Below are 23,698 nucleotides of genomic sequence, written 5' to 3' on the forward strand. Positions count from 1 at the left end.
CTGCGGGAGCGGGGCCCGGGGGGGACGGGGCGGGCAGGCGCCCGGCGCGGCGGTCCGCTGCAGGCGGAGAGCCCGCTTGGCTTCTGGCTGCAGCCGCCCCTCGGGGCGGCGGCGAAGCGCTTGGGGGGTGCGGGGGGGGGCGTGTGTAGCTTTGCGTTCGTAAACACGGACCGGTTGCAGCGGAGCTGCCACCCTTTCTCTATGGCTGCTCGTCCTTCGTCCGTGCACCTGGCAGCTCTTGCAGAGTTAGTGGCTTGAGCTGGGCTGCCAGCTGTTTACCAGCGTGACGTTCACCATTTTTAACGTGAGGTGGCATACATACCTACGAAGTATAGGTAGTTACAAGGAGAGAACCATATCTTGCAGTTTAAGAACGTAGCTTCTTATTCTCTTATAACTCCGCACGTATCGGTGCGTACGTGCTTTTTTGTAACTGACATAGAAGTTTTTACTCTGCCTGTTTAAAACCTATCAGCAAACACTTGAACTGATAAACACTTCGTGCTGTTTCCTCTCTTGCCAAAGCACCATGCTTCGACTACCTGCTGTCCGCAGGACCATAGCTGGGGTCGCCCAGTCCTCCAGAGTGTGTGGTAAGTGTCTCTAGTTGATGCGTGTGTGCATGGGGATAAAATTCATGTATGCGTCATTAACTTACTGAAGGGCATGTATGCGTGCGTTGTTCACAGCTCTGGAATTCTACGTTGTGCTGTTTCTAGAACTGGGGTTCTATCAGTACTGTATAACTGTAAGATAAGGAGTATGGGGTCTGATGGTTTGCATCTAGCAGTAACTGAAAGTTTTTGCTTTCTTTTTCCATGACTCTCAGGGCGTACAACTGCGACAGCAGCCAGCAACCAAATAGAGGTTTTTGTGGATGGTCATCCTGTATTGGTGAACCCAGGAACCACAGTACTTCAGGTGCGGGGAGTGGCATGCTGAATTTTTCTTGGACTCCCCATTGTGCTTCTTGCCAGCATGTTCTATTCTATATAGAAAAAAAAAAACCAAACCCTTTACATTGTTTCTTGCAATTCTTTAGGGGTGTTTTCACTGACTGTGATGCAATTTCATGTGGCAGAAATCCTTTGGGGAGTTCAGTGTTTGAAAAAGAAGCATTTGCCGTGATTGTCTGAAAGAGGATGCATGCAGCATGAATCCTGACTGCAAAAACCTATGCAATGCAATAACAGACACTGATAAATTCTAGTTGAAATTCTAGCTCTGAACTCTATGTGACCTGGTAGTCTTTTAGAACCTGTTCATTTTGTATCTTACTAAAGTGGTGTCTCTGGTAAATGAGGGGTTGTCTCCTTTTGGTTATTAGTTCTTATGATTCAGAATGCTGATCCTTCACTGCTTTTATTCATCTTGGTGTGGGAAGAAATAGAATCTGGATCTCCCAGCCTGTACTCAGTGTTGTTGCTTTCCAGGCCAAAATTTCAAGTAGATCTTTTTCCAGTCTAACTTCTTTTTAAGAAGCCATTAAATGGGGATGTGGTACAGTGAGTTAGAACATTAAAGCACATAGTGTTTATTTAAAAAATATATTCCTCATTCTTTGGATACAAGTTACAAATTTATTTAGGCATTAGAATACCCTCAGCAGGAGTCTAGTGTAAAATTTTCTTAAATGCTATTTTTTATTAGCTTTTTAGCTTTGCTTACATGTGATAATTTGTTGCAGAAATCATGAGTAAAATTAGATCTTGTTAGTTCATTTTTATTGAATTCAGTGGTATTTCTTCTGGCCGGCATAGCTAGTGCTATAGCATAGATCCCATCAGCCATGGGGATTTTACGCAGGAAAGGCTGTCTTTATCTGTTCTCTGGAAATTTGTCGTCTCTCTCCTCTTAACTCTTCTTCAGATATGTCATGGAAGTACGTTTCTTTGAGTTTGGGGTTCTACTGAAGTTGAAGGTTGACTATGCTCCAGTACCTTTATAGAGAGTATCCATGTTGTTGAATTATCAGAAATCATTATGCCCAGTGTTGTTTCCTTTATATTTTTCAAATGTTCCTTTTAAGCACTTTTCTTTAAATAGTGCATATGTACTTTAAAAAGTTATATGTATTGCTAGTGTCCTATCTATTAGAGAGAATTCTCTCTATTCTTGGAGGAAAGAATGAAAGAGAGGTCAGTTCTCATTTCCTCGATCAGGTACAAATTTTGGAAAAAATATATTTGTGATTGATAACCTGACATGTTTCTGCTTGATCACAAATCTTTATTTATGGTCACTTCTTAAGATGAAAGGTCAAATGCACTAACACTGTTACTCTTTGAAAAACTGAATAATGTTTTATGAGGTGAAACTGAAAGGTGTAACTAAAATTTAATTTTCCTTTGTTTCTTATTCTTTATAGGCCTGTGAAAAGGCTGGAATTCAGATACCTCGTTTTTGTTACCATGATCGTCTCTCGGTTGCTGGAAACTGTAGGATGTGTCTTGTGGAAATAGAGAAAGCCCCAAAGGTATTGTATGTGTTTCATAGGAATAGCAATTTTATGCTGTGCTTAGGGCCTAGTTTAAATCTTGTAAATAACTGTTTGTACTATTGTTAGCACACAAATTGTTGTCATTCAGCTGCTCAAAGCAGTTTTTTCCCTTCTCCCCACTGGACCACAGTGATTGCCTATGGATCAAAGTCAGTTCTTGGGTTCTTGTGGGTTATTTTGCTGCTGGACATGAGCATTAGATAGCTGTGTGTTTTCAGTCAGATATATCTTTGTTATGTAATTCAGCCTTCAGCCGCACATTTTCAGCTGATATGACACAAATGGTAAACTTCAGATACTGTATGATTCAGCTGTAGGATCAGTGTCTGCAGTGTCTTGTTCTAGCTAAGTAGAGATTGTAGTTACTTATTAGTTTATATTTTAATGCATTATGTACCATTGATGTCTGTTGCAAAATAATAGTTGACTTCAGGATTGAACGCTGTCTTCATTGCCTTATATCTGTTACAACTGACTTTCTTCTTGCTGTAACTGCTTGAATTGGAACCTGAAAGTGTAAAATTTTTAACTTTAAAAATAAATAAATCATAACTAATTTAACCTTTTTTTATAGCAGATTATTAATAAATATGGTTTCTAGTGACTTTATTGGTTAGACTTTCTTTTTTTCCTTGCAGATACCTTTTTATTTCTACAACACGTTAAATTAATAACAGATGCCTATGTAAGAGTTTGGGGGGAGGGAGAGGTTGGGGGTTGTGCCCATATTGAGAAGAAATATGTTGTGTTCATGCTTGCTTTTTATGATTATTGTAGCCAGTTGCTGCTTGTGCCATGCCAGTTATGAAGGGCTGGAACATACTGACAAACTCTGAGAAGTCCAGGAAAGCAAGGTGCCTTTCTTTTAGCCTCCTATAGCTGATTAGTTTTACTAGCTGCTAAATGATGTAAAATTGACTTGAACTTTAATTCCTGAACCCAACAGAGAGGGTGTAATGGAGTTCCTGTTGGCAAATCACCCACTGGACTGTCCTATCTGTGATCAGGGTGGAGAATGTGATCTACAGGTACAACATCCAATTAAATTGTGTATGTATTAATACTATTGTCTTAGGTGAAATTGTGCTTTCCAGCAGCCTGGATATGTCTGTTTTCTGTTGTCTGTTCTAGGATCAATCGATGATGTTTGGCAGTGATAGGAGTAGATTTAGAGAGGGAAAACGTGCTGTGGAGGACAAGAACATTGGCCCATTAGTCAAAACAATCATGACACGGTGTATACAGTGCACTCGATGTATCAGGTAATGTCCTTTATTTTTCACTGGAGAGACTACTGAGCAGGCATATTTATATCAGTTTGTTACTTGTAAAAGAAACTCCATAAGGGGCAGTCAATTTTTTTAAATTTCTTTTCTGACTGTACTGAGGAATTTTGTTTCTGGTAGGGACTGATAGTTTACCAGAGCTACCAGACAGCTGTCATACAGGAAATAGAGAGAGATGGCCAAAATGTGAAAGTGAAACCAGAATTTTACAGGGCAGAACTGGTCCTGTGGTGTTAGTGCCAGAATGGATTTTAAAAGATTGACTTCCTCAGCCATGGTTGCAAGATTTATTTATTCTTGACAACCTCTAGTAGTTACGTTTATGCTGTTCTGGCCACCAGGCTGTAACTATGACAGTGAACAGCTGAGGTGACCAGTGACCCCTAAAAAATTTAAATATAGCGTGAAGCAAGTCAGCAAAACACATGTGGTTACAGATGTTCTCTGGTTTGTGTCAAATCAAGGTTATGAATATGTCCACATAGTCCCAGTGAAAAATAATCTGAATAGTCCTGAGATTCAGTACCAGCGTACTTGAGCCAGATGGAGAAAAATACAGTATACCCGCTTAGTTCTAGAAAGAACTTGTTAGTTAGGACTGGTCTTGGATGCAGACTGTGAAATTCAATGAGCACTGAACTGCTCTGGTTTTTGATTTAACTCCCACCTACTTTTTGTAGCCCCATCTGAATGAAATTCTGGAGATGTATAGTCCTGTATGGGGTGGCACTGACTAATGCATCTAAACAATTGTTTTCTTCTTTCAGGTGTATGAACTAAGGCTAATGTTTTATCTTAAGAAAATGAGATAAGGGCTGAAAAATGTGCTGTGTTGCTATTGTACATGCCAGATTTGTTTTTCATTCTTTTTGCATCTGCCAGGTTTGCTAGTGAGGTTGCAGGGGTAGATGACTTGGGAACAACTGGAAGAGGAAACGATATGCAAGTTGGTACTTATGTTGAAAAAATGTTCATGTCCGAGTTATCGGGAAATATTATTGACATCTGCCCAGTTGGTGCTCTTACCTCCAAGCCATATGCCTTTACTGCACGCCCATGGGAGACAAGGTATGTATCTTAACTCATACTGAAGATGCAGCTTTCTCTGTCATACACTTTATCTTATGTCCATCTATGATACCAAGGGTTTTCTCTGATTTTTATTCTCTGCATTTTTATTGTAGACTTTTCTGTAGACTGAATCTAAGATAAATTCTGTTATTTACTCACAGCTTATTCCAGAAAGGAAGAATGTTATAGTTTGTAGACTATTCTTCCCTTTTTTTTTTTTTTACTCTAAAATGTTTTGGACTTGTAGGTTGTGCTGATTGCTCAGTAAAAACAATGTGTATGAAGGAAAATTCACATTCATTAACTCAGTAATTGTTGAGGATCTTAAAATAATGTTGTGAAACCAAGCTCTTACATGCATATCTAAAGCTAAACCTACAGCGCTTTTTTGTTGTTGTTTTGTTTGTTACGCAGTCTGTGGCTGCTTGTATACAGAACACTGCAAATGGTTTATTTGTTCTTCTACACAGGAAAGTAGAGTCAATTGATGTTCTTGATGCAGTTGGAAGCAACATCATAGTGAGCACGAGAACTGGAGAAGTGATGAGAATTTTGCCAAGGCTGCATGAAGATATCAACGAGGAATGGATATCTGACAAAACAAGGTATGTGGGAGGTGTTTGAACCCATGTGTGCCTTTATGCACACATTAAAGGCACGCTTTGTAGAACCAAAAATGTGGATGGTAGCACTGACTTCTGGATTCCACTGTTAATATTGTAAAGCTATAGTGAAGAATAAGTGGTAAAAGATGTTTTTAATACTGTAATTGAAGCTACTGAGTTTTCTAATGTTTTCATTTTTGTAGCTTTTTTTTTCTACAGTAACTTTTTGATTTGTATTGTGGATTTTTTTTGCTTGTTTTTGAGAAGGAAAAGTTAAACTTTCAGGGGAAATATTTCATGTGTTTCTCTTCTAATTGTTGCAAGTTGTTAAAAAACCTCAGTCGTAGAAAATATTTAGTATACACAATTATCTTTGTCTTTGCTCTTTCATAATATTAGTGGTGTTCACTTAGGTTTGCTTATGATGGTCTGAAGCGTCAGAGACTTACTCAGCCAATGATCAAAAATGAGAAAGGACTATTTGTTTATGCCTCATGGGAGGATGTATTAACTCGTGTTGCTGGTGTGGTAAGAACAATTTTCAATATGTAGTGTAAAATTAATTTCTAAAGCTGGACATACTACAATGATTAATATGAAAACATATAGAAAAGAGCTTTTTTCTTTAAGGTTAGAGGGGAGCATTTGACTTCTAATCCATTGTATTTCCACTTAAACTTCTTTTGAGTATTATTTCCTGTTTAATGGATTAGACCATCTCAAGAACTTTGTGTTGTCATGATTTCATTTGGGACATTGGGAGAGAAATTACTTTTATTTAAATAGGAAACTAAACTGTTCCTTCAGAAATTTAGGAGGAAGCAACTTCCCTCAATTACCCTGATCTATCTGAAGACTTTAAATTTATATAATCCGTGCTATCGCCACTTTTGCCATCAAAGCCATTAATTCTGTATTACTTATATCTGAATTTTGCTTGCCTCAGTGCTTTCTCTGTGTGGTGATTGATTCTGCTGCTCAAATGAAGTGCTGCATGACTGCTTTGGATTCTGATTAAAAATTTTATGTGGGACGAAGTAGGATTGAATAACTGTAATTGAACTTTCCTCAAGGATGTTTTTACCCATGGTACAGTAGCAGGGTTTGTTAAGAAAGCTATTGCTTCTCAGATAATGCCTTTGAGTTGAGTTTACTACCTGAGCTTGGGTTATGGAAGTTTGTATTCTGTCTGCACTCTAGCTTCATTAAAATAAAAGCATTCACCGATCTTTCTCTCCTCACCACACCAAATGAGAATTAGCCACATCTGAGCAATAACTCAAGTGGGAGAGACCTGCACAGAATACAGAGAGCTGTTCTTTGCTTATCATGATTTTTGAAGGAGCTGGAGTTGCTGCCTTGCAGAAGTCAGACACTGCTGATCAGTTTGTGCTACTCCAGGCCACCGGTTGCACTGCTGGCTTTGGCACATCCTAATGTTACAAACAGTTACCTGGGCCAAATGGGAATTTATTTAAATGGTTTCTTTTGCTTATGTTTATACTTTCTCTCTCCAGCTACAGGCTGTCAAAGGTAAGGAAGTAGCGGCAATTGTAGGAGGACTGGTGGATGCAGAAGCGCTAATAGCTCTGAAAGACCTCCTGAATAGAGTAAACTGTGATACGCTCTGCACGGAAGAGGTCTTCCCTACTGCCGGAGCTGGGTAAGAGTTCAGGCAAAGTTTGTCTATAATTAGTATGTTAATAGACTTATGGAAAGATTCTGAAATGACCAAGGATAGCAATTGCTGATGCATTAGCAGGTTTTGTTTGAATTTACAGTATTCATTTGTAGAGAGTATTTATGGATTGTGAGTTGATACATAGCGACTACTACAGCAAGGGTTGTACACTTTACTGTATGTTCAGGCTGCTGCAGTTTAACAGTAGGCTACTGAAAGCCAGCTACACTCTGTTGTAAGTTGGATAATTTAGTCTATTTCTATTTGTGTTGTGAAAACTATAGTACAATTATGACCTTGTAAACTGTGTAATAGTAGATGAAGTTTGTGAAGGCTGATAATAACTGTAACTGTAGGAAATACCCACATTGCAATTCCTTTAATATTTTGCTGTCTCTCATATTCATGAAAGGGAGAAGCTCTTACTTTTTATTTGGGTTAGTAATTTGGCTTGAGAAATCTCTTCTTTCCCTTTTTCTTCTTGAGATGAAAAAACATTTTGAGCATCTAGAATCTTTACTATATCTTTATTCCTTCCCTTTACTGAATTCTCATCCTCTTTCTTTCTTATATCATTTTGTTATAGCACAGATTTACGCTCTAACTACCTGCTTAATACCAAGATTGCCGGAGTGGAGGAGGCAGATGTCCTGCTTCTGGTTGGCACCAATCCACGCTTTGAGGCACCACTTTTCAATGCTAGAATTCGAAAGAGGTTTGTATTCCTTGGTGGTAAATAAGCATGCAGATCCATCTGGATTTGATACAATGCTCAGGTGGAGCTGTAGGCAGTAAGTTGAGAGCATTCATTCAGGTGGTCTCAGTGGATTTAGTTCACCTTTTAGTAAAGGGAATGGTGATATATGTATAGAAAAAGGGGGGGTCTCTTCTCCCTGTAGTGTATAGCTATGTTTTTTTTCATTCTCACTTTGACATTTTACATAAGTTCATATACTCAAGACATTTATCCCTTTGTTACATTACACAGACACCTCAGATTTTCTGTCTTACAGAAGTTTGTTAAAGCATATTCCTTAAAGAATTAATTTCAGCATCGGTTTGCTGTTTTTTGTATTGTCGTTGTAAAATATCAGACTTGCTGATTTTAGAAGCAGTCATTCAAGTAATGTGGCTTTCCTAAACTTTTGAACATAGCTAATTGAACTTTAACAAGATATTTCAGCAGGAGACAACTGAGGTTTATAAAAGCCCTGTCCTTCCTAATGCTGAGATCTTCCAAAATACATAATTTCAAACAATAGTAGCCTTAAAATTTTGAGAGGAAAAAATGCAATGAACTTTATGAATTATTAATATATTTTTTATAAGTCTGTGCTATGAGAAACTGCAAAAAAGGAAAAATTTCTAACCAACTAAATTTTTCTGTTTATCTAAGAAATAGGTGGATTTCTAAAACCATGAGCACTGTCAAATTCAGAATTTTTTCTTCCTACAAATGACTTTAACTTCAATTCTGAAGTACCTAAGAGTTAAGTCAAGCTAAAGAAAATAGTAGCTGTAGGTATGGGGTGTTTTTTGTTTTGTTTTGTTTGTCTTTGCCTAACACTGGAAAAAGTGGTTTAAAGCTGTAGCACCTCATTTTGTGCAACCTTTTTTCCACTGAATTGGCAAAAGTTTGAGGGGAGGAGGGAAATGAATTATGAACTTCTCATGTAAGGTGTGTTGCTGCACTGGTCCCAGAATGTATGTAGAGAAAAGCCCTTCTAAAAAACCCTTAAACTTGCTTAACAGTCAGAATAATGCTAAACCGCATGTTACCAAAGCAATGAATGCTGTTTAAATTCCTTTGAAAGAATTTGCATCCTATTTCAAGTTATTGCTAAAATTATAATTAGTGGCTTTGGTTGAGTAAAACTCTGTATTTATTTGATTTTTTTAAAATGTTTGCTGTGTTTTCAGCTGGCTTCACAATGACTTGCAAGTGGCCCTTGTTGGCTCTCCTGTGAATTTGACCTACACGTATGATCATCTAGGAGAGTCCCCACAGATACTCCAGGACATTGCTTCTGGAAAACATGCATTCTCCAAGGTACACACAATCTAAGAGCGTGACTGTTAAATTTCAGATGTATTGAATAATAATCTGAATTCCCCACAAAGACAGATTTGAAGAGAAGTACTATCTTGTATATGGGGTTATTGGCTTTTAATCAAATGCAGAGATGAGGTAATGATTAGTGTGCACCAAGTATGTGTGAACTGTTTAATACATTCAGGTGTGTAAAACTTTGCAGTACAGGAAACTCCTGGAATATTTCTTGATATAAACCAGGCTGTTTCAGCCGCTGCTGTTTCCACTTAAATGTCTGGTTATCAAGAGTATAGTTCTGTATTGACAGGGTAGTGTACTGCTTTTAGCAGTTTCTCTTGGCTTTATCTCTAAATGAAACAAAGACCATTTCAGAACTGTAGCTTTGCATGGAAGACTTATGTAGAAATTTTGGAGTTTATTACATTGTGTGTACCAAGAATTGTCTTCAGAGCTGTGAAATTAATTTCTTGATTCTTTACTTGCACAGGTCCTCGACCAGGCCAAAAAGCCAATGGTGGTGGTAGGTAGTGCAGCACTGCAGCGCAGTGACGGAGCAGCTATCCATGCTGCCGTTTCCACCATTGCACAAAATGCGAGGACTAAGAGCGGTGTTGGTTCTGATTGGAAAGTCATGAACATCCTCCACAGGTTTGCTTTAAAGCTTTTTTGGGAGCCACTTTTGTTCACGCTGGGCCTACACAAGTTACCACGTTGTATCTGTGCGGATTTCTTTATGTACACACAAGGGGCTTATCAGGTTAGAACCTGTAGGGAGTATAAAAAATGGAAGTACAAACTAGCAGAAACTTCATAATAAAAATGTATACCTTGACCTGGCAAACTTTTCAGGTTCTCCATGCGATTTTGCTATTCTATTATATTTAAATGTAGAATTTAAAGTTTAAATTTAGAGGTATAGAATACAAGAGAGCTTAATAACATACCACAGTGCTCAGTAGAATGCACAGCAGACCAGTGTCACTTGCTAAATGATTGCTTTTTAGCTAGGGGAAGAAAAACAAACAAAATGGCAAAAGTATTTAAATAATATGGTTTCTTATAATATTCCTTTTACTGTACTTTAACTGAATAGTTAATAGAAAAGCTTCAAAGCTTTTCATTTTAGGGCTTTTGATCTTAGTTATTCAGTTTATTGGGATATTACTCCTTTTAATAGGCAAGCTTCTCTTGGGACAGTCCTTTCCCACTCTCTTTCTAAAACTCCATCTGTCAAATTGACAGTCTCTGTAAAGGAAAAATAATTTCAGCAAATGTAGCGGCACTCAGATTCAGAGAATCAACAAAGTCCTTCTGCCAAAAGCAGCTTCATTGATGTAAAACTAGTATAGCAAGAACAGGGCTTGGTCCTCTGAAGGAAACTTGAATATAAAATCCTGCTGTTGAAACTAAAACATTTAATACCAAAACACTGATGAGTTAAAAGAATGCTCATGATACCTTTTTCACATGTGGTTTAGCAGTCTTTCATGCTACTGACTTTCATGCTTTTGGTACACCATCCTCTCTACCTTAAGTGTAAACAGCAACTTAACTTACTGGAACCTATATGTCTGACTAGGTCAGACAAACATGAGTAACATTGAAAGATCTGTATGGAGAGAATCTTTTTTCGTTTAAATATAATTGTAAGTCTGGCACCTGATTATGCAGGATTATGCAAAACTGTTTCTTTGGAAAAGAAAAAGACTGCCAGAAAATGAGAATGATTATTTCATTCTTTTAAAAGTATTTTTATTTGTGAATACATGAATCGTGTTGAAATAGTGGTCTTAAGTCTTAGATGCTTCAGAGTAGCTGACAGTCCAGTAACTGGTCTTTCATCTTCCACGTGAGTGCCTTAAATTAAAGGCCTGTTGAGTTCAATTCATAGCTGAAATGTCATCTGGAACATTAAGGTTCACAAGTGAGTTGCCTGCCAGTAGGCCCTGACCTGGAATGTCTGCCTTTATTTTGCTATCCCATCTTAAACAGGTGAGATTCCCCGTGAAAACTTCAAATGGCATTAGTTTGTCAAAATGGAAAACCAGCCTGATATTCTGTCAAATACTCTGTCAAAATTTTCAGCTGCCTTTATGCTTCATTTTTGTCCTGTTACCGTTAGACACATCTTATGTACCTCTTAAATGTTTAGTTAAAAAAAGAAGTTAGGTCTGTTTTGATGGGAGAGGGAGAATTCTGAAATAACTTGAAGTTGTAATGTGTTTGTTCCTACAGGGTTGCAAGCCAGGTTGCTGCTTTGGATCTGGGTTTCAAACCAGGAGTGGAGGCAATTAGGAAAAATCTTCCCAAAGTATTGTATCTCTTGGGAGCAGATTCGGGTTGTATAACACGTCAGGATTTGCCAAAGGATTGTTTTATCATCTATCAAGGTACTTAGTAGATGTAAATGAAGAAATGTTGCTATCTAATAGATGGAGAGAAAGCCTAAACAGTGGCATATTCTTACAAACATACCTGACCCTCTGATAAATTCTAGCCTTTATTTTCTGCCAAGAAATGGAACTTCCAACACATAACCGAGATACTGGCTACCTATTTCTTAGGTGCAACTGAGAAACTGTTGATGAGTAATAAGGGAATATAAACCAGTTTGGTCTTCTGGAGCATAGCTTCAAACCTGGCAGACAAAACAACGTTGGTTCCCAGCTGTTCTATCATAACAAAACATGGTCTTAGCCTAATTCACTAAGCATCCTTGTTCTAGGAGCCCCCCAAAGCTGAGTGGCTATAGAGACTGAACTACCATTTACTACTGCTTGTAGTCCATTCATTCTCCCCAAAGTATTAGCCAAGACAGACCTCAGAACAGTCAGTGTAATGGGTTTTATATTACTGGTTAAGTGAACCTTAGAAACTCCTTTTTTCTGGGAACACAGAAATTCTGTATTGTGTTAGTAAAACATTTATTTTCATTTTGACTGACTTATGTCTTACATGGTTGTATACTGTTTCCTCCTTCCATGTATTTAGGACATCATGGGGATGTGGGAGCTCCCATGGCTGATGTTATTCTCCCAGGAGCAGCATATACAGAGAAGGCAGCCACATATGTGAATACGGAGGGTAGGGCCCAGCAGACAAGAGTAGCAGTAACACCTCCTGGGATGGCGAGGGAAGACTGGAGAATTATTAGAGCTGTCTCTGAGGTACTGTTGCTGTTATAGATTGCTTCTAATAAAAGTATACTGAGAGGTTGAGTTCCTTATATATTGAAAAGTTTTTCCAGAAAGGAGGTACATTTTCAGGGAAATACATGACCGTAGTCTTTAAGAAGTAATGTTTTGTATTGAATCCTTTGTTACTTCTGTGAGTTAAATCATATTGTTTTCCTTTTGAGGATAGCACTAATATTGTAGCTGCTGTGTGGTATTGGAACACGTAATAGGTGAAGCTTTGTCTGCAAATTCTGCTGGTCTTCATGAAGTGCTTTAGCAGAAACTGGTGGGAAGATGCAGTTTGTTGCTTTTTAGAAATAAAACAACATGAACTCTGGGGACAGGATCTGGTATCATTAGATAAGTTCAAGTATGTGCTTACTAGTCACTGGGAACAAGATGCATTGAGAATCGCATCAACTTTTGTCATTTGGTGGTAAGCTAGGGAAAGTACAAGTGACATCTGTATGGAAAAAGAAAAGTACTTCTTGTCTTTTATTTTTTTCATTTGTAGAGCAAACAGGACAGCCTAGGTTTGTTTTTTTTTTAACATGGGGTTAACTGTAGGCATCAGAAGTCCAACAGAATACTGTGACTTTGCTTCTGTTTGTATATTATAATTGCCTGTGTTTTCAGGAGTGCAGATTTTTCCTGGTTTTACTTTAGGTATGTTAATGGATTGGTAATCTAAACCACTATGTATTAAATCCCTAGACTTGATGTCATTTCTTTCTGTGAATCTCTTAGTTGGCTGGTATGACCTTGCCTTATGAGAACCTTGATCAAATACGGAAGCGTTTAGAAGAAGTATCTCCTAATCTGGTTCGGTACGATGATGTGGAAGAGGCTAACTACTTCAGCCAGGCAAATGAATTGTCAAAGGTAACCAAACCTGAAGCATCTGAGCATGATTTAGTGCTGTTGCATAGCTGGATGCATTTTAAAGAAATAGGTCTCCTTCATATGTAGTACTACAAGCATTCTTTGACCTGCAGTGAATGCAGAATTTACTGAACAAATGCATTGATAATGAGTTCCTATCATAACGCTGACTTTCTTTTTTTTCCTGCCACAGTTAGTGAAGCAACAGCTTCTTGCTGATCCTCTTGTTCCACCTCAGCTCACAATAAAAGACTTTTATATGACAGGTATGTATAGTATAGCCTTTCCATTCTGAAACCAGCCATACATTTTACTTAGCTTTACAGAAAGATTCTTATGAGGCATTTAAAGCTTTCCACTAAGATATATGTAGGATTTGAGTCTTATGAAGAAACAAAATTTTCCAGTAAAATGATTTGGAATTTGCATAAAGCACAGACTATTGGACTGTTTTTTCAACTAAGCCATTTTCTTTCTCCTCTTTGTATGCAGTCCTGTACTAAATCTTTTATATTATGTCTGTATAATTTTGAAAATGAACAGTTATAACACACTGACTGGGGTTTTTTGGTGGTGGTTGTTTGTTTTGGGGTTGTTTTTTGTTCGTTTTTTTCAGATTCAATCAGTAGAGCATCCCAGACAATGGCCAAGTGTGTGAAAGCTGTTGTTGAAGGTGCTCATGCAGTAGAAGAGCCAGCCAGCTGCTAGAGACTAACCAGACTGCTACCACCTCCATCCAAGTATTTGTTGCAGTTCCCTGCTGTGACCGATATTTTTTTTTGTTTGTTTTCAGAATCTATTTGCTAGGTCATTGTATTTTTCTTCTCTTCATTCACATTTTCATCAGTTCAAATAGTCCCATAACATTATAGGACTGTTGTGTCTGAGAGAACATGCAGCACTCAACTCGCTATATGTACCCAGAGGCAGAGTACATGATGATTGTATACAAATAAATTATAATACCAAACAATCCATTACCTATGTAATTCATATAGCTCATGCTGCTTGCATGAAAAGAACTCAGTAAGCAACTTGGACTCAGTAAGTCTTGATTTGCTAGGAACAGGTCTACATGGCAAAAATACTAGGTTGTAACTTCTTCCAGAGTATTCCAGTATCTTAATTTTAAGCACTGGTGAGAGTATGAATATGCCATTTTTGCACTTTCAGAGCAAGTTGTCCCTCTTAAGTCAAACATACCTGGTTTATGTCAGTGTTCAGACCTACTACTGCTCTAGATATTTGTATGATTCTCCATTTCAGCTGAGAAACTACTCATGGAGGAAATAAAAATAATTTTCATGTCGTGAAAAAGAAAAGCAGTTTTCACACAGCTTCCTCATATTGAACTGCTTAAAAAATTTAGCATAAAGATAAAGGCCTTCAGCTACACCAGTTCAAATACAGAAAAGATCTTGGAATAGTTTCTCTGTGTGCTGATCTTTTCATAGCAAAGTGGGGGAAGGGGTTGTGTGTGGTGGTGTCTTTTTTTTTTTTTTTTTTTTAAGCTTTAGAATTACTTCAGAACAGTGACTTTGTTATGTTGGTTAATGTATGTTTGGAAGAAGGATAGCTTCCTCTTCAACAGGCTACTACGGCGATAAGGTTTAGAATAATCCTTCCAGGAATCATGCAAATAGGAACAGTATCATAAAGCCATCACTTCAATTTCATTTAAAAAAAAAAAAAAAAGTGTTAATTTTGCATGAGGACAAGCTAAATTTTTCAGTGTAGAATAATACTAAGTGCATGACAGTGCTGCTGTAAAAGCCTTAGCTTTATAAAATTCCTTTTTTCTTCCATGCTTGAAATTTTTCAGTAACAAGCAAGTAATTTTTTTTTAACTTGTTTTCCTTCTGCCCAGGAAGAAAACTCTTCCTAGTTATCCTGGTATAGTCCAGTGTCATTACAGTAGCTGACTAAGTCTTAAATCTTGGACATTGTTTGACTTCACCTGCCATCTTCCAGTTACCAACAGGCTCAGTTCTCTTGGTGGTACAAAATAAAGACAACTATTCACTTAATTCAAAGGTACTACTATGCATGTTAATGATACATCTAGAAATACTGTAGTCTGTTTTTAATGTGGCAGTTCACAGGACCCCGTAGCGTGTATGTCCATGTGTGTGACCAAGTAGAGCCTAAAACTTTCATGTTGTCCTTGCAGAACATTACTTCTTTAGGAGGAAGAGGGGTTTATGGCAGGGACATAGCAAAAGAAGAATGTGTGTGAGAACATATGCTAAAAGCAAGGCAGTTGGCTTTTCTCACAGATGGTAGGTTTAAGAGGAAAGGGTGTAACTGAATCCTATATTCAGTAAAACATTTGGTTCTCAGGTTCCTAGGATGAAAACCTTTTTTTTTTTTTTTTTCCTGAAAATCCATGTTGTACAAACACAGAGGAATAATTTCAGCTGTGCAACAAGCCAGTTGTCACTTCTTCAAAATTTATAAAGCTTCAAAAGCTTTAGAGATTATTTTTTTTTCTGTAAATGTTATAGCATTATTTAACTTTGGGAGCTCTGGCACACAGACTTTTTATTTTTTTGAAAGCTCTGCATCCTTCAGTTAGTGTGTATAGGAGATCCTTATTTCTATTCAAAAAGTATCTAGCCCTTACCTTGAAAGACAGGATAAGAAGTACATGTGGTGCTGTCTGTCCTGCTTTTATCTTTCCCACCTAACTAGTCACCAAGTATAGAACTTTTCAGCCAACCTTGATAATAGCAACAAGGCTCTCTACAAATTTGACTATTGGAAACTAGATAGTAAAGAGATATCAAAATTAGCATTCTTATCAACTGAGTTTACAGTGTAGCCCTTCCCTTATCTCTTCTGTTTGCTCTGGTGGCTGGAGAGTCAGCACGCATGTGGACTTTCACCCAGCTAGCGATAAAAGGATAGTAGGGGTCTGCAAAGGAAGGGAGTTGATGTAGGCTGGGCAAAGTATTGGAGCAAAAATTACAGAAAAAGGGCTATTCATGCAACTTAGTGCTGTTTATTTAAAAAAAAGTTTATGGTTAGTGCTACTACTTGCTGGTTCTGAAGCTGCAATCTTGGATTACAGCAGAGCATGCTAAGAAGGCAGCAGTGAAGAGCTGGGATGATGGGATGAACGTGCTCCAAGTATTGCTCTTGACTGTTAAAGTAAGGGCTTGTTAGCTAGGTGATACATTGCCTGAACGGTCAGTTCTGCTGATGCAGCTCACTTCCAAATGCAGTGTTGGTGGGTGCATTTATCCATACTCTGTTGGGGGGTGGGCAGGGGGTTTATTTTACTTTTATTTTAACGCGAAGACCAGAACTGAAGGAGGTTTAATTCCCCAAGTGCAGCCCTAGTACCACCTGGTGGCCAACTGGCAGAATTTCTCACTGGTTGGATTGCCCATTATGCTCCAGTAGCCTTCATCTCACTTATTCCTGTACACTCCTGCCTGCACCGACAGCAGGACAAAGAACAGGTATGTGTCTGGGAGAGAGATGGATGGGTTTAGTCATTAAGTATCTTCTCAACACAGCACTGCATAAACATAGCTCTTGTGTGCAAGCAATTAACCCCAAACATGGCTTAGATTAAATTTTGCCTTTATGTAGTCTTGCCTTCAGCAGAAGGTTATGGGGACTGGGGAAGGAAGAGGGTGTGTTAATTCAAGGTAAAACCCTACTAAGCATTGCCATTTTCAAGCAAGTTTAGGCCAGGTTAACACCAGCAGTCAGATTAAAAAGAAAAGAACTTTGTCAAAATACTGCAGGCAGATTTAAGCATCTAAGTCTAAAGCTGGGATTTTAGAACAAATTTTTTTTTTTAAAAACCCTGTTCAATAGCCACCTTCCTGGAAGCACCAGCATCCCTGCAGTTCTAGAGGGAGACTGCTTTAAATTCTGGGCAATTTAGTGAGCTTCTTACCAGACTATGTTGTCCCAAATGGAAGTCAAGTCAAACTGAGGTATGTTCTCAGCAAGACTCTGAAACAGCCAACAAAACTAGGCCATTCATAAAAAATAGTGGTAATTGACTCTTTTTAATGTATTTTGAAGTCTAGCTCAAGGCAAAAAAGGAAGTGTCTAGCATTTCTCCATGAAGTAAAAGATTTGGGATCAGTGTTTCTTCTGAGGCTGACAGATTCTTGCAAGACAGTGGCTGCTATCTGTTTGGTTGAGGGATGTGCTGTATATTACTGCTGAAGCTGATAGAAAAGCAGCTCAGATTCATAGAGCTGAAGAAAAAGCAGAGCAGCAGCCTGGCATCGGCCTTAATCCAAAGAGAAAAGGTAATAAAACCTCATCTCTATCCCTGTCCCCACATGCCTGCTCCTCATAAAATACTCCAACACTGGCTGAGCCAAAACATCCTCTTACAAAACAAGACAGTCTCTTAATAATGATTTGTTGTGTTGTCCTTTGAATATGCAATTGGAATAAATCACTTTCAGTGATGAAGGGTTGAAAGACTGACTCTTTCAAGGCACTGACAGGACATGAACAGAGAAAGTGCTAACAAGCAAACTGATAGAAGAGGACTTAATTATGACTACCATCATGGAAAAAAATGAGCCATAAGTAGGTGGGGAATTATGGAGAGCACCTAAAAGTTAAGGACTTCACTGACAACTGAAGTAAGCTTTTTATCAGGAGTACAAGAATATGTTTTATGGGGCAAGTTCTGTCAGAGTTACCTGAGAAGTTGCCTTGCTCAAGAAGCAGTTTTTAAATTCCTATTTAAAAAAACCCATCATAACCTATTATTTATTAATAGATATTAGCATAATTATTATTATTCATAAAATGTCAAATGGGCACAAGTACGTTTGGGAGTGAAACACTGAAGTTTACAGAGAGTCACAAGGAAAACTTTGTGCAGAAACAAATCCTCAATCCTTTACTGGGGGGGGCTCACACAAGTCACGGTCCTCTCTGTTGTGTAAGGTTTTATGCAAAAGACACTCCAGTAATGCATATTAGCTGATGGAATGACTCAGCAATGTGTCCCAAAGTACCTGGGTATCCCCAACTCCCCACAACAGAGAAATGGCACAAAGTCATATAAAACCTTGCGATTCAGACTCTCTCTGAGTGACTCTAATCAGCAAAGCCTGCTATGCTAACCACTGTTAATAAATGTTTTCCTCCGGCTACACGCAAACATCCATTCACAGTTCCTAATGCCGAGAAGCCTACTGAGATTTAGAGGCCTCTTTGTGTAGTAAGACACAATAGCTGGTAGAGACATCTCCTCCCTGTGATGCTAATACTGAATTTTGAATACACTTAACTAATATTTCAAAGAAATAATTTTATTTCTTCTTGTCACCTTCTGTACACCTCTATGTTTGAAATGGATCAGAGAGGAGAACCATGCATCAAAAAGAAACATACTAAGAGCAAAAAGCTTTGTGTATAACAAGTAACTTTCAAAATCCACTGGGATCTCATGACCCTAGACACTAATTAAGCCTTATGCTTTGATGTTAGCTCAACTCCCAACTATTTTTGAAAAATCCTGTCCCGCATGCTTTTAATTTCTGAATTATCCGTCACAGGATGTTCCACACCTGTGTTTGAAGCATCTTATGTGGCTACTCTCAGAAGACGTAAGAGATCGCTGATTTGGTCCAGAGTGGGAATTCTCATCTTTACAATTTGCAGTGATGCCAAAGACCCACTCTAACCTTAATGTACATGAGTAACTGAACTAACAGCAGAAAGAAGGACTGGTGATAAAGTGTGTAGCTTCTTAACCGCTTACAGTCAATTACAGTTAATGAAACATCAACAGACAGAAGCAGATAGTAAAAATACAATAGTATACCTTGAATTAACAGTGGGCTTCCCAGTAAAATGGGACTGTATTGGAGCATTCTGCTGGGACAGTTTACTCCGTTCATTTGTTTTCTATTTAAGGAAGTCTCCACAGATGCCTGTCATGTACTCTGGACAGCCTTCCCACAATTAATAGACTTACTATTTTGTCTTTGCTGAGCTTTAGGAAGACAATACCACGTATTTAATGCACATTAAAATACACATTGATAGTGAAGAACAGATTAGTTAAGTCTTAGTTAATTACTATTTTCAGTACAGTTCACTATCAATTAATTATATTATCATGCAATAGCTAGCATACGTCTGCTCCCAGTTGGTTAAATACTTCTGCAACTATACTCCTACTGAAGTCCACAGCAAAATTCCCATTGCTCCAATAAGCTTTAATGAAGCCCCTAAGACTCAGGAAAACAAGGCCAGTCATCTGTACTTGTTGCTTTGGTAGCATTTATGACTTTAAATGAAGTAAAGTGAAGTTACTCTGTTCTACATACGGTTTCTCCTATACTTTCAGCTGTGCTATCTGCCATGTAGGAGTGCACTAAAACATGGGTTTGAAGGAGTTTAGAGCTGAATTTATCCCATAACTTGGGTATATTTGCTAGAGAAAAATCCTTGGACTTTAGACAATGGTTTTAGTATAGGGACTCTGATGTTTTGAAAAGTGGCAAAAAGCATGCTGGTTATTAAATACATACTACTGCAGCAGACAGGGTAACTGAAATTCAGATATGCTAGAGACAACCACTGCAATAAAATTTCCATGTTAAAGAATTGTTGAAAAGTAAGAATAAGCATTTTTCAATAATACTAATATGCTGGGCTTTAATGGTTAGCTTGACCACAGAACTGACCACAATTAAATAGACCAATACCACATAAAACTGCTGCTCAAGACATTGCTTAAGAGAATGTATCTCATCATAAATTTGGCTTTTATTTAATGTCACCTTTTTCAGTGTTTAAATGCCTAAAACAAGATCTTCCATACAAATGTGGCTCTACATATGAAAGTCTCTAATGAACATCTACACGCTTAGAGTTGTTCCTCCCCTTCACAATCTTCACCTGCATTTTAAATAAACTGCTGATCCCTTTCACAAGCATTTGAAGACATGGGAACTGTCTCCTCAGAATGTATGTGCCTTTCAAGGAGTAATAGCAAGATGTTGACATTATAACACTATTTGCAGAAAACTCCAGACACTTTACTACATGCATAGAGTCTAAGTCACGCTTCAGAAATTCCTGAGGTCTGGACTTGGGGTGCATCTGAGCTTGGGAGAGAGTCAAGGTTCATTTCTTGATGCAGCTTCCTCCAAGTCACTGGTATACAACCTAAAGCATCTATTCCATTACTTTTATTAGACTCACAAAGCTTATTCACTATGTCACTGCCCTCTGTCTCGCTATTAGTACCAGTGAGACACATCAGCGAAGTATGCCTCATTAGCCAGAAACTAGTGATTTAGGGAAAATTAATGTTCTTTGACCACTGTCTGCTCAAGCGTACAGTAGGTTTATTGGCTGGAACAGTTGGTCCAGGGTTGTGGCCACTTTAAAGTCGAGGCAGACAGATCTATTCTGTAACTAAGAAATGGAATTTCTAGAATACTATTCTTCATGTTGTACAGGGGATGTTTCTTGCTTTGGGTTTACACACTGTCCTTGTACAGGAATCTCAGAGTCCAATTTGTTCTCCAACATAATTTCAGAGCACTGCTCTACTCTATCAAAATGATGTATCTCCCAACTTAAGTCTTGTCGATAAGGCAAACAAATCTTTTTTTAAAATCTTCTTTTAATTCTGCATTACTAAAGCTAGCAGACTTTGCTCCTCTAGGGTGTTACTGTGTAACATTTTGTTGTCAGCATAACAAAATAATATTTGCAATTTTTATTAAGTTACTGAAAAGCAAATCCTTTAAATCCTCTCAGGTAAATAAAGTTTGATTAAATAAAATCCTCCATTCATAACATACAGATTTTAATTTCTCTGTTGAATGATTACACAATAGTCCATGTAACTAAGATCTAGTGAATTTTTGCTCTTTACTTTGTCCTCCATAAAAAGATTCAGGATTTTTCACACAAGACACTAAAAAATAGCCCATTTCAGTTTTCCTATTCCAAACTAGATTCAAAATGTTTCTCCTTTCCCTTAGCATTAAAGCTTCTGGCTTTGCAACTAACACACATTAAATAGATCTCAGGATGTCACCAAAATGTGTAATGCTACTATGGTGCATGTTTAAATTTAGGCATGCAAGTAATGCGATTAAAGTCAGTATCTGCGAAGTCAAGCACATAAGCCAAATAAAGGGTTTAATATTGTTTCTGTGTTCAGGTTCTCAAGTGCTTTCATAGCCATTTCTCTAACATGTATCATCTGCATCCCATTTAAAAAAAATACTAAGATACCCTCAGTGTGCTGTACAGATATTCTCAAGAGTACCACAGAAAGACAGTATAGACCAGTTGTTCATGGTATGCCTCTTCCTAAAACACTGAAAATTTCTTAATAGTGCAATAAAAAGAACTAACTTGAATTATAGTTGAATTATAGAGAACTACTGAATTACAGTTAAAAGTAGCAATTCTCTTGTTTAACACAGTGCTAGATAGAAGACCACTTAGCGCAGAAACTTGAATTCAGGACTCTAGCAAAACCCTACCGGCTTGGTAAGAGTTTTATGCAAGTAAGTATTGAGTGATTCTTCAAACACTTCTGAATTGTTAATCAGGCCTGCAAGCACCTGAAAAACTGGGGTCTGAGAATTTGGTCCTTTATTTATTTAGAAAAAAAGAAAAGGAAATATTAGTTTATGCTGCATTTGTTGAATTTCTGAATACATTGAGATAATTTATTCATAGTATTTCAAAAGGAGTTTTTTAATCATCCCATATATGACCAGCATTTGTAATCCCTGTCATTCCTGTAATGAATTTTAGATATAGAAGTATTTTTTGTTTAAATATCTTACAAAAAGAATCATTATACTCCATGCTCCAAAGCACACAATAATGACTGGTAAGATTATGAAGTGCCCTAATTATCGCATTACTTTATACAAAATACAAAATCTTTTAAAATATGATAAGAGCAACATATTTGATTATTTTTTGTTTTTCTAATGTGAGAGCAGAATAATGCATTTAATGGATTAATAATATGATACAGAAAAACACCTCCTATGCAGTAACTCCATAGAACGCAACACTGGATTATTAAAATGTGCTAGGTAGACTAACCGTAATTTTAAAAAATTCCCACTGAACAAAAAATACAGTTTGACACAAACACCAATTGACTTATACGTTAATTCAAACTAATTTATCTAAATGAAAAACCCACTATAAACAAACTATACTAGCTAAGGAAACTCACAAAGTATGTTTTGAGAAGGGAATGTATCTAAATTCAGGATTTTTTTATTTTTTTTTTAAGATTAGAGTAACTGAACTAAAACAACATATTTTAAATTTGACAGAGGAGGGAGAGAGGTTGGTAACATACTAAGTAATTCAATACATTCATTCATATGACCTTAGTCTAACTGCAGTTCAATTAGGCTATAGCACCTGAATAATTTCTACAATGGAAAAAACTTAATTTTTTTTTTAATGTATAGCTCATTAGTTTCCTAATTATTTCCTCTTCCTTCAGGACAAATAAAAGGAACCTTTGCAGTTCATCTCTGAACAAGGCTGTGCATACTCCTATTGTAAGAAACATTATCATAGGTCTGCTGAATACAGTGATCAGTGTCTTCACCTATAGATAAACTGTAGCATCTCACATTGTTTTGACAGCATTTCATATATTTTTTACAATCTAATAAAAACATCTGCAACAAAGAAAAACAACGGCTGTTTTATATTACAAGATACTGTAGTATAAATTTAATGCATTTCTCAATTCTGTAAAGAAGTCAGGAATAATAGTATTCATAAATATCAGGAACAAAGCCCCCAAATCAAAACAGTAACTTAAAAAGAACCAAAAGAGGCTTTAGAAGCCTGCAAAGTGCTTTGAAAACATTAAAACCAAAACTCAACTATTGCCTCCAAATTTCTTGCTATGAGCTTTATTTTTTCACATCCCATCCTGCAGGGCAGACAATTGCTAAATTTATGACAGATAAGCAGAATTTCTCAGATATATATCACAGGTTCCACTCACTTGCATTAAATCCCCCATAGCTTCTCTATATGGCCTACTCTAGGAAAAAAAAAAAAAAAAGAAAAAAGCTGTTTTTTCCTACCAGTACATTCAGTTTTATTTACAATGCCTTGAGAGAAAGACGTAATGGTACAGTTACACCAAACTAGCCCACATCAATCTCAGCTGTTCTACTGAGAGTAGAAGTACCAAAAAAAAAAAGTTGCACTAACTTTCACAGTTACACATTAATTTTAGAACTACCACACAACGACAAAAAAGTTATCAACTTTATAAATTACACGAGAAAACCACGAATTTTTAATTTTTAAAGAAAAACAAAGTTACTAAAAATATATTTTTTACCGTACCTCCTTTTAATTTTTTTTTCCACAAAGCTGATCTTAACAGGTTATAAAGAAAATTATTTCTTCAGCCACATGCCTTTGTATTTTA

General features: G+C 37.3%; 1 protein-coding gene across 2 annotated transcripts; it reads left to right on the forward strand.

The window, feature by feature from the left end:
- Nucleotides 1-478: 478 nt before the first annotated feature.
- Nucleotides 479-14,241, forward strand: NDUFS1 (NADH dehydrogenase (ubiquinone) Fe-S protein 1, 75kDa (NADH-coenzyme Q reductase)). Of its 2 annotated transcripts, XM_010565250.1 has the most exons (18): nucleotides 479-593; nucleotides 830-921; nucleotides 2,369-2,476; nucleotides 3,278-3,354; nucleotides 3,447-3,528; nucleotides 3,632-3,762; nucleotides 4,669-4,854; nucleotides 5,328-5,462; nucleotides 5,876-5,990; nucleotides 6,980-7,125; nucleotides 7,730-7,858; nucleotides 9,064-9,193; nucleotides 9,684-9,844; nucleotides 11,432-11,586; nucleotides 12,188-12,363; nucleotides 13,120-13,254; nucleotides 13,448-13,520; nucleotides 13,871-14,241. In XM_010565250.1, exons 1-18 carry the CDS (start codon nucleotides 530-532, stop codon nucleotides 13,960-13,962), a joined length of 2,187 nt encoding a protein of 728 aa, XP_010563552.1. In that variant the 5' UTR covers nucleotides 479-529; the 3' UTR covers nucleotides 13,963-14,241. The 2 variants fall into 2 exon arrangements, with proteins under 2 accessions (XP_010563552.1, XP_010563560.1); XM_010565258.1 differs by lacking the exons at nucleotides 479-593; nucleotides 830-921; nucleotides 3,278-3,354 and having other exon boundaries at nucleotides 2,393-2,476; nucleotides 13,871-14,230.
- Nucleotides 14,242-23,698: the final 9,457 nt, after the last annotated feature.

Source organism: Haliaeetus leucocephalus, unplaced genomic scaffold (genome assembly GCF_000737465.1).
Source record: "Haliaeetus leucocephalus isolate CR32 unplaced genomic scaffold, Haliaeetus_leucocephalus-4.0 Scaffold1, whole genome shotgun sequence".
Classification (NCBI taxonomy): domain Eukaryota; kingdom Metazoa; phylum Chordata; class Aves; order Accipitriformes; family Accipitridae; genus Haliaeetus; species Haliaeetus leucocephalus.